The sequence below is a fragment of the Athene noctua genome, chromosome 27, assembly GCF_965140245.1.
Source record: "Athene noctua chromosome 27, bAthNoc1.hap1.1, whole genome shotgun sequence".
Classification (NCBI taxonomy): Eukaryota; Metazoa; Chordata; class Aves; order Strigiformes; family Strigidae; genus Athene; species Athene noctua.
In genome coordinates, this window is record NC_134063.1 from 3,988,330 (window position 1) to 3,998,813 (window position 10,484).

At 58.1% G+C, this 10,484-nt stretch overlaps 1 protein-coding gene across 3 annotated transcripts in view; it reads left to right on the forward strand.

The window, feature by feature from the left end:
• ADAMTS10 (ADAM metallopeptidase with thrombospondin type 1 motif 10) overlaps positions 1 to 10,470 on the forward strand; it is a 58,223-nt gene extending 47,753 nt beyond the window's left edge. For 2 of the 3 annotated variants that reach the window (XM_074928001.1, XM_074928002.1), the window contains exons 16-25: positions 856 to 989; positions 1,846 to 1,969; positions 2,514 to 2,594; positions 4,009 to 4,172; positions 4,596 to 4,722; positions 5,640 to 5,769; positions 6,412 to 6,616; positions 7,136 to 7,312; positions 7,993 to 8,149; positions 8,524 to 10,469. In XM_074928001.1, the coding sequence (XP_074784102.1) occupies positions 856 to 989; positions 1,846 to 1,969; positions 2,514 to 2,594; positions 4,009 to 4,172; positions 4,596 to 4,722; positions 5,640 to 5,769; positions 6,412 to 6,616; positions 7,136 to 7,312; positions 7,993 to 8,149; positions 8,524 to 8,633 (1,409 nt within the window). In that variant the 3' untranslated portion in view covers positions 8,634 to 10,469. Of the gene's footprint in view, positions 1 to 855; positions 990 to 1,845; positions 1,970 to 2,513; positions 2,595 to 4,008; positions 4,173 to 4,595; positions 4,723 to 5,639; positions 5,770 to 6,411; positions 6,617 to 7,135; positions 7,313 to 7,992; positions 8,150 to 8,523 lie in introns of all 3 variants that reach the window. The other variant, XM_074928003.1, reaches the window with a different exon arrangement.
• Positions 10,471 to 10,484: the final 14 nt, after the last annotated feature.

Consider the following 10,484-nt stretch of genomic DNA (forward strand, 5'->3'; position numbering starts at 1 on the left):
GCCGGTGCCTGCAGGAGTGAACTGCCACAGTTCAGGCATGCGCCTCATGCAGGCTGTTGAGACTCCTTGGGATGCTCAGTAAAGGTAACAGTTGCCACGATTTGCACCAGCATTTGATAAAATCCAATGACAGGAGGCAGGAAACAGCTCTGCTCTGGTGTCTCCTTCCATAACTGGTTACACATTCTGCTCCTAGGCACCACAAGCCTCTGTTCCTTAGGCAGTGCTCTGGTGTGTTGGGAAGCAGATATTTTAGCTGTAACTTGAGCATCCTTCCCTTTCGTCCTCAGTCTGCTGTCATCGACTTTGGTGTGAAGGACTCAGTATCCACCAGCCTTGAACAGAAATAAATGGTTGCTCTGGCCTCATAACTGGTCCAGGAGCTGAAAAACTTGGTTTCTCTGGTTTAGTAGCTGAAAAACCTTGGACAAGTCACTTAAGAGCTTCTGCCTCAGTTTTCCTGTCTGTACAATGGGCACAAGGGTGTCAACAGCCCTTGTAAAGTGCCAGGGGACCAGGGAGTGACTGACACCAGATAAGGACAAGTCAGTTTGTTTCCTTCCCTGATATATACAGCCCATGTTTCCCAGGCTGTGCGGATGGAACAGTGTCTCACCACGTGTTGGTGTCTGGTTCAAGGGTCTTGCCTCGGTGCTGATCAACAGGGAGGGTGCCTGGGTCCCTCCATGGGTCCCTCTGCTTGCGGGGACATCCTCCTGGGCACCTGGAGCTGCGCCGTGGGCCAGCCGCAGGATGGAGGCGTGGGGAGGCTGCGGGTAAGGCAGCTGTTACCCAGGTCTGGCTCACCACATATTTCCTTTCTCTCCTTCATCTGAACCTCTGCTTCTTTCCCAGGGGGTGTGAAAGCCTGTTCCCTCAACTGCCTGGCCGAGGGTTTTAACTTCTACACGGAACGAGCCGCAGCCGTGGTGGATGGGACACCGTGCCGGCAGGACTCCAACGACATCTGCGTCAACGGGGAGTGCAAGGTGCTGCCGGGGTCTGGGGCAGCCTCGCGATGGGGAGGCAAGGGCAGACCCCCGGGCAGGGGAGCACTGCCCTCCCCCTGCCTGCACGGACATGGGCATCCCTCTGCCCGGGCACCCGGCTCCCCTGTGGGAGCAGGAGCACATCCACCGCTGGGCTTGTGCCCGTCTGTTCTCTGTGCACCGGTGCCACACTGGCCCTCGTTAGCCTGGATCTCTGCATTTACAGCTCATGTAGCCCCAGGCGCTTGATACTTCCCTTGAAATGGGATCTGGAGGGCTATAAAAGTTTAATTATAAGAAAGTGCTGTGGGAGTGGTGAGTGTCCCCCAGCAGGCAGGCAGACAGGCTCCCTCTCCGTCTCCGTCTGTCTCCCTTCCTGTGTCTGTGGGATCTTTTTGTCTCTGTGGGGCTGAATATACTGTGGAACAAAAGGGGGATTGCACCACAGCCATGCTGGCGACCCGCTCGCTAGCCCACGTACTGTAGCAGTGGGGCAGAGCCAGAGGCTTCACGTGGGCTCGCTACCACGATTCTGGTGCAGCAGGGACACGGCTCTCCTTGGGCTGCTGCAGCTCTGCGCAGACACCCCAACCTCTGCCTCATCCTGCAGTGACAGGATTTCTGGCTGCACCACTGCAGCCTGGGAGAGAGCCCCCCCCCAGGGCTGTCCCTGGAGAAAGGTGGCAGAAAGATGGGGCTGGGCTGAGGTGATGTTGCTGAGCACTGCCTGGTGTACAGTGCAGTGCAGGGGAGTGAGGTGGGGGACAGGGGTGGGCTCCCTGGGATGCTGCAGGTCAGATGTGGGGAGAACAAGGCCCCATCAGGACAGCTAATTCCCTGCTGCTCCTTCCTCCAGCATGTGGGCTGTGACCGTGTCCTGGGCTCTGACTCGAAGGAGGACAAGTGTCGCGTGTGTGGGGGAGACGGCAGCTCCTGTGAGACTGTTGAGGGCGTCTTCAACCAGTCCCTGCCAGAGGGAGGTAGGAAGCAAGTGGCCCGGCCAGCACAACCAGTATCACCCACCCTTGAGTCCCTCCTTGACTTCACCTGCTCCTGGGGATGTGCAGTGACATATCCCAGAGAAAGACCCCAAAGGGTAGGACCAGGCTGCAAGCAGGGAGCAAATCGCTCCTATTCACTGACTGCCCCAGCCACTGCTGGCACCCACATCCCTGACACAGAGCACCAAGCTCCTTCCCTCCTCCCCAGCTTACGCTGCCCTTAAGCCAGGCTGTGGAGATGCCCATGGGTATCCCAGCTCCACAGCACCTCCCCGGCACGGCTGGTGCCATCGTGAGAGCCTGCACTGCAGAGCAAACCAGCCACTCTGCTGGTGGGCCATGGTGCTTTTTCCGTTTAATTGCAGTGGGTGGCTGAACCAACGCCTCTGCACTGCCAGCATCTCATTTAGTGTTTAGCCCACGGGTAACAGGGTGCCACATGCTCTCATCCAACCCAGGGCAGGTTTGGCTCCGGGCTTGGAGGCTGAGCATCACTGCTCACCAGCCCCGGGTTGTCTCACAGGTTACGAGGAGGTGATCCAGATTCCCAAGGGCTCCGTCCACATCGACATCCGGGAGCTGAACCTCTCCATCAACTACCTAGGTGAGATGGGGCTGGGAGATGCTGAAAGCCCAGCCATACCCCCCTTGGTCTGCCATTTCCCTGCACTTAACAGGCCATGGGAAAGGCCCAGCAAGGATAACGCCCCACAGCAGCAGAGGATGGGGTTGGGGGTCCCAGCTCAGGGTTGGGGCAGAGGGGCAGCGTGTCTCAGGCCGGCGTGGGCTGGATCAGTGTGGCTCACACAGCTGCTGTCTCGCTGCGGCTCTGCCTCCGTCCTGCGCTCACTGTTCAGCAGCGTAACCCTGAGCAAACCCCACACTCCGCTGTTCCTGGCGCTGTCTGTGGCTCCTTGGCATTCCCCCCTCCGCCAGCATGTTGGGCTGGGGCTTAAAAATAGACCTGCTCACATTTTCCTTGGGCTTAATTTTCCAGCCAGACTCTGGCTCATTTTTACAACAGGCTTTTTTCTTTCCCCTTGTCTTCTCTTTCTGTCCTCCAAGCGGTGGGCAGTGATCACAGAAGGGTGGGCAGGGTTCTCTCTGCTGGCTTGCTGCAGGGTGCCTCCGCAGCTCTCCAGGAGCAGGAGCCTGCCCAGATGCCAGCACCGGTGGGAATTTGCAGCAGGGCTCTCCTGGCAGCATCCCTCCAGGCCAGCTCCCTTTGCTGGGTTCAGAGATGCCGACATCCCTCCCTGCTCGGCCCACATATACTGGGGACTCCTCGTGTCCGTCCAGGCTGGATTTCTGTGCACTGGAGGCACAGCCCAAGCTCATATCAGTATTGTCTGCTGCCATCAGTGCCTCCCACTTCCAGGATCTGTCTCTGCACTGCAGCGGGAGCGGAGGGAGCATCCTTAATCCTCATCAGTATGAAGCATCCTCCCCGCCGCAGCGCATCATGGCAGCGAGGTCCTTGCCAGCAGCGAGGGCAGGAGTGGCGAAGAGCTGGGCTCCAGCGCGGTGTTGGTGGCAGAGAGCGAGCAGGGAGAGCGTGGGAATGCGAGTGGGGACGAGCAAGCGAGCCGATCCCCCTCTAGCGACTCGCTTGGGCAAGCACAGCCAGGCTCCTGGGGACCAGGCTCCTCCAGAAGCCCCAGCAGCCAAGACCCAGTTTGCACAGATGGATTTGAGCCTGGCTTCATGGCCACAGGTTGTCACACTGCCAAGTGTCCCCATCACCAGCCAGGGCAGCTGCCTGAGCTCCCCGCAGCATCATCCTTCCTCAGTGAGGTGGTGGGCAGGCTGAGATGGGACAAAGGGTACATTAGTCCCACCTCTGCTAGTGGCTTTCTGTGTGACCCTGACCCAGGCACCTACTTTATTTGCCCCACTTATTCCCTCCCTGTAAAATGAGGCTCTCTGTGCTCTGAGCCTGGCAGTGAGAAGTGCCCAGCCGAAGCTGTGTACAGGCGTGTTCAGCCTTTCTGCTAACCCTTGCTCCCCTGTCCTCGCAGCGCTGAGAGGGCAGAGCGGCGAGTATTACATCAACGGGAAGCTCTCCATTGATCCCCCACGGCGCTTTGACATCGCAGGCACAACGTTCCACTACAGGAGATCCCCAGACGAGCCTGAGTCCCTGGAGGCCTTGGGACCCACCAACATCACCCTTGTTGTCATGGTTGGTAACATGGTTCCTTCATACCCCCACCCGGTATGGGCCTGGTCTGGGCTAAAGAGACCTTGCTGTGGCTGTGTGGGACTGGAGCTATTCCACCCCTGTCCTTGCTGTCTGGAGTAAAGGGGCACAGAGATCAGAGGTAAATTGGACTAAATTCTCAGGTCTCCCTCCCTGATCTGCCAGGCTTTGGAATGACTCAATCTTTGAGTGCACGGGAGCTTGTTCTCTGGTCGTGTCACCTTCACGGCTTGCACCACCATCACTATGGTGGCTGCCATGTCAATGCTGGAAGGGACTGGAAAAGGAAGGGGGGGAGATTTCAGCTGCCCTGGATTTTAGGGAGCACACCGAGGTCGTGGGTCGCCATCACAACCACACTGGACTTTGGTGGCACTGATGCCTCGGTGGTGCCTTTCTCCACAGGTCCTTGTGCGGACAGAGCTGCAGGGGATCCGGTACAAGTTCAACGCACCCATCGGCAGAGATGCCTTGAACCAGTATTCCTGGCACTACACCCCGTGGACCAAATGCTCGGTGCTGTGTGCAGGGGGTGAGGTTTGACCTGTCCCCCAGGTGTTGGCTGGGGGACACACATATGTCTGTGCTCCTGTGACTCCCACACTCTCTGTCTGGGCCACAGGAGACCACGCATGGATGTTAGTGTCTGTTTTGCTCTAAAGGAGCACTCAAGTTTCTCCATACTCCCACCCAGCTGGTGTCAGTCAGCATGAGCTGGTGGGCAAGTGTCAGGGCAACCCACCTGGATGCTGTTCTTGGGCTGGGCCGCAGCTGTAGGTGGTAGAGGTGATGGAAGGTGGCACGATATGCTGGAAATTCCTTTCCTTGTGTGCCGCGGGACAGGTTAGCTGATTGCAACAGCCCCTCTGGCCTTCAGATCTACATGTCTGTGAACTGAAACACCACTGATGCTCCCCTGAATCCCCTGGGCTGGTTCCTGTGGGGATTGACACAGAGTTTTGTGCCGTGTCTCGTGGCTCTGGAGAGCCTGGCTGCGAGTGACTGAGCTGGTATTCAGAAGAGAGAGGTGGTTTCAAAAGCAAAGCTTAGTAATGTTCCCTGTTGAAAGCTAAGGGTGCTGACCTAGTCTTGTGTCTAGACCTCAGCAAAGTTTTGCCCCCTCTTCCAGCTGTTCCCCCCAGAAAGTGTCACAAGGCCAAGGTTAGAACAGGTTTATTTGAGGATGAGATCCTTGGAATACTTTGATCCTTCATCCTCTGCAAACTCTGCTGGGTCCTGCCCTGGCTGGTGAGCCTTCACCCCACTCATTTTTTCCAGATGTGTTAGAGGCAAAGGAGGCCTTGGTTATGAATAAGAGATGTAGTTTCAGGCTCGATGAGGTGCGGTGACAAGTGGCTGCCCCGTCCCATTGCCCACGCGGGAGCAGAGCTGTGGGGCTCGTACCTCAGGGTCCTCCTCTCTTTCCCCCTTGCCTCTCTGTCTTGGCAGGCAGCCAGATCCAATCTGTGGTATGCAAGAAACTGTCCGATGGCTCAACTGTCTTCAACCACTTCTGTAGCCCTGAAACTAAAATGCCAGAGCGGCAGAGGTCGTGCAATACCGAACCGTGCCCCCCGGCGTGAGTACCACAGCTTGGAGCAGATCGAGGTGGAGGAGTCAGTGTGGAGGAGGGTGAAACTCCCCCCTCTCTGCCATTCCCAAGTCAGAGTCCCCTGCCACAGTCCCCAGGGGTGACACTACCTGGCTGGAGCAGCTCTGCTGGGGATGGGGGGGCAGCTTTCTCATCTGTGCCCCATCATGAGCACAGTACAGCTCGCAACCTGCACAGCCCAAGTGCATCGCTGCAGGGAAGGGGCAGCACTGATACAGGGGGCAGAAACCTGTCTGCACTGCAGTGCCCTGAGCCTTGCTCGGGGAGAGATACACCCAGGACATGATGTGTGGGCCAAGGATGGGCTCGGCTCTGCAGCGGGACCTCCTCCTTGCACTGCTGCGCCACTTGCAGAAAGGAGCCTTCCCCACCTGGTCCTTTGGTGCAGAACAGATACTCAGCCCAATCCCTTGGAAACTGTGCCAGCCCTTCCCTGGCTGGCCATTGCCCCTGTCTTGAAGGGGAAAGGGAGATGTGGAGGAACTCTGTGGCTGACCAGAGCTGCCTGGGACGCTGTGGCCAGAGTAGGAATAGGGCTGTGTACCGGAGTATGGGGACGAGCGTGGGCCACCATACCCCTTGCAACTTTGTTGTTTTACCCGTCTCCAGCTGGGTGATTGGGAACTGGTCTGAATGCAGCCGAAGTTGCAATGAGGGTGTCCGCACACGCAGCGTCTTCTGTAAGCGTAAGATCTCTGCCACTGAGGAGAAGACCTTGGATGATGCTTCTTGCAGCCATCCACGTCCAAAGATGCTTGAGCCTTGCAATAACCAGACGTGCCCTCCAGAGTGGGTTGCCCTGGACTGGTCTGAAGTAAGTGTTTAACATCAGCCCTCACAGCATCCCAGAATCATCTGGGTTGGAAAAGCCCTTGAAGCTCCTCCAGCCCAACCATGACCCTCACCCTGACCGTTCCCAACTCCCCCAGATCCCTCAGCGCTGGCTCAGCCCGACTCTTCAACCCCTCCAGGGATCCCGGGGACTCCCCCCCTGCCCTGGGCAGCCCATTCCAACGCCCAACAGCCCCTTCTGCACAGAAATCCTTCCTCAGAGCCAGCCTGACCCTGCCCTGGGCAGCTTGAGGCCATTCCCTCGGGGCCTGGCACTGGGTCCTTGGTAACAAGCCTCACTGGTGGCACTTGTCCTTGGGAGGGCAGCATTAGTCAGTGTGCCAGCGCATCGGTGATGGCTGCTGGCCATGGAGAGCATAATGTAGGGAATGGTCTTGTAGCTCAGGAGATGGGCAAGGTGGGAGCACTGGTGGGGAGAGCCAGTGCTGCCTCTCTCTGCTCTTTGCCGTACATCCTGACCACACCTGTGCTCTCTCTGCAGTGCACCCCAAGCTGTGGGCCAGGTTTCCGCCACCGCATTGTCCTCTGCAAGAGCGGTGACCACAGCGCGACTCTGCCCACCTCCCAGTGCTACGAAGGCTCCAAGCCCCCGACCAGCATGAGGTGCAACCTGCGGCGCTGCCCACCACCACGCTGGGTGACTGGCGAGTGGGGAGAGGTAGGGACAATCCTTTCCATGGGCTTATTGAAGGACAAGACTCTACCTCCCCAGCCCCCCAAATCCTAGAGCACATGAGGCTTTTCCCTGCCAGTAGAACCCAATGTGGCCACCATAGCTATCTCAGGGCCAGGAGGACTCCGTGGTGGTGTTCTTTACCCCTCCCTTGGCTCAGGAGGCTGTTGTGATGACAGCCCAAGCACCCAGCTGACCCAGGGGAGCCTCCTGGCACTAGCAGAGCCCCACAGAAGTCGTTGGAGGGTCCCCATGGGTATCTTGGGGACAGCAGGGCAGTGCAGCAGATGGGCTGGAGAGGTGGGCTGGGCCAGCTGCAAGCGGGGCCACTGCTCGTCCCACTGCTCCAGCCCAGCACCTGCAGCAGGGCGATGCTGACAGTCCTCCCTTCCCTCTTAATGCCCCTCGAGCTGAAGGGTGACATCGGGGTGCAGGAGTCCTGGGAAAGGCCGGTGATTTAGGGTTGGCTGCACAGACCATCGCTGATCCTGGAGGTTCAAACCAAGCTTTTTGGGAAGTGGGGCCGCAGTGCTCAGCCATGCTGGTGAGGGGAGGGACAGATCCAGCATCCTCAGCACCTCCTGAGACCTGGCCGTGCCCTCTCCTCCTGCATTATTAAAGCCATGGCAGCTGCCACAGCTCCGTGCTGTTCTGTCTCCTGACAGTGCTCTGCGCAGTGTGGCCTTGGCCAGCAAAGAAGATCCGTCCAGTGCCTGGCTCACACCGGGCAGCCGTCCAGCGACTGCGTGGAGACCCTGCAGCCACCCAGCATGCAGCAGTGCGAGACCAAGTGCGAATCAGGACCTACGGACAACCCTGAAGGTGAGGGAGATGGGGGGACTGGCGAGGGAAACATGGAGCACTGCTAGCCTTGGGGGCTACGTGCTACCGGGACACCAGGTGAGGGTCTCATGGGGAGACCTGATGCTGTCCCCTCTGGTCCCAGGCCAAACTGGCATGCCATCACCCTGATAAAAGAGGTCACTGCACCTCGGCAAAGAGGAGCTCCCAGTAGTGAGGTTCTCAGGAGCTTTGTCAGCGTGGCTGGATCTTGCTGCTTCCTGGCAGAAAGCCCGCAGGAGCTGGGCATCGGGGTGGAAAAGGGAGCTTGCATGGTGGTGCTTAGAAATTCCTTCCCCTGGGGCTCCTCACCCCCAGGGAAGCTGTAACCCTGCTTCCCTCTGTCATCCCTCCAGAGTGCAAGGATGTGAACAAGGTGGCCTACTGCCCACTCGTCCTGAAGTTCAAGTTCTGCAGCCGGACCTACTTCCGACAGATGTGCTGTAAAACATGCCAGGGGCACTAGGGAAACAGCGTGAACCCCGTGGGAAAACTGGAAGGCAAAAGCTACACCGGAGGGCCGCTGAGCTGTGCCCTTCCTCTCCACCCCAGGAATCTCCCCTGGGTCCAACACAGACACTGGTCGTGCTTCCAGTGGGAGCCGGCGTCACCCAAACCCGTCCCCCAAAGCCATGCACCCTTCGCCCCCGAGCTTCACAATGGCAGGTTCCCAGTTAAACCACTGCCAGCCGCTGCAGACACCGCCACGGCCCCGTGCGACAGGAGCCGCTCGATGAGCGGTGGGAGAGGGAGAAGCTGGGCAGAGCGCGGCAGCAGGAACATTACTTGAAATTCTGACATTGTTATTTATTAGTAGCGGACCCAGGGCCCGCAGGCGCCGAGACAGCCACCGGCACCACTCGCCCCGCTCCTGCCTCGTCCTGTTCCGTGCCCGTGTCCCGCGGGCATGGCGGGGCATTGTGGTCTGCAGCCGGACGTCCCCGGGCAGGCCAAACGCGTGGGGGGCTGCTGCCTTTCCCTCGGGCATCCCTGGGGGGACAGGGAGGAGGTTTCAGGTGCCGCGGGTGACAAGCGTGACTTGTGGCTTCTGGGCGATGGACAGAGATGTGCTGCTGTGGGGAGTGGGGTTGGAGCAGGGATTTTGTTTTCTTGGTTTGCGTCCTGTCACCTTGGGACATGCAGCAGGGGACAGAGACTGGGTCAGTCCATGAGCATAGCGGTGACACCAGTTTAACTGGGAGAGGGGGTTATTCAAACTCTCTTAAAAACCTACTTGGATGGGGGTGTCTGCCTATTTTTTCTTAAAGCCCTTGTCACTATTACAACCATTTTTTATTCCAGAAACACCTCGAAGTACAGGCTGAGGTCAGGGCCGAGGCGTGCTCAGGGTTGCAGTTATGTAACGGGCGCCAAGGATGTGCTGGGCTGCAGGACGCAAAGCAAAGGAGGATGCAGGACGAGAACTGTCTTGGTCACAGTGTCCCCATTGCCCGAGTGGTGACCCAGGACCAGTCTGCCTGGTCCTGGCAGGGCCCTCCCCAGCAAACGCCACGGCCTCCGCGGCTGCTTTGCCTCCAAAGGTGCTTTATTTCCAAAGGTGCTTTGCCTCCAAAAGGTGCTTTGCCTCCAAAGGCAGCGTCACTGTATGCCTCTGTGGCCTCGGGGTGCCAGGCCCAGTGCCACCCACTCCTCTGCCCGCAGAAGACCTCCAGTGATGGGAAAAGAGCAGGCTTGAAATTGCCCCAGGTCCTGGCCAAATCTGGGCCAACACATGTCTTCTCCATGGGCCACCGCAGCCGGTGGAGGAGACCTGAATTTCCAATCTACAAATTATCTTTTTGTTATCATTATTGTCATTCTTCTTCTTTTCAGGCCTTTCCACATGACAGAGACGGGAAATCTTGTCCAAAGCCATGTTCTGTTCCCCCTGGGGCTCCTCCATATGGTGCAGGGAGGCGGACAGCCCTCTTTCCCCAGAGCAAACCTCTCCGCCCTGCCAGCCCTCATGTGTTACTCAACCATCTGTATTTTTACCCGCTCATCAGCCGATCGCAGCTTCTCTGGTGCTCAGCAAACCCCGTCTGGCTGTCGAGCAGGCCTTTGTGTGTCTTCCTTCCTGGTGCCATGCTCCATTCTGACATTTGGGTGAGGGGAGGGGATGTTTTCACCTTTTTATATAGGTATATACATAACGAGAAATGTTTAACATACTAACTCTGAGGAGGAGCAACGTAACGGCATGATTTATAATAAAGGAGTAGCTACGATCCCGGGCGCAGCTTCTGGAGCAAGTCTTGTTTCTTGAGTGGCAAGCCTGGGCTCTGGGCAGCCCCACACCAGCACGCTCCTCAGGCTC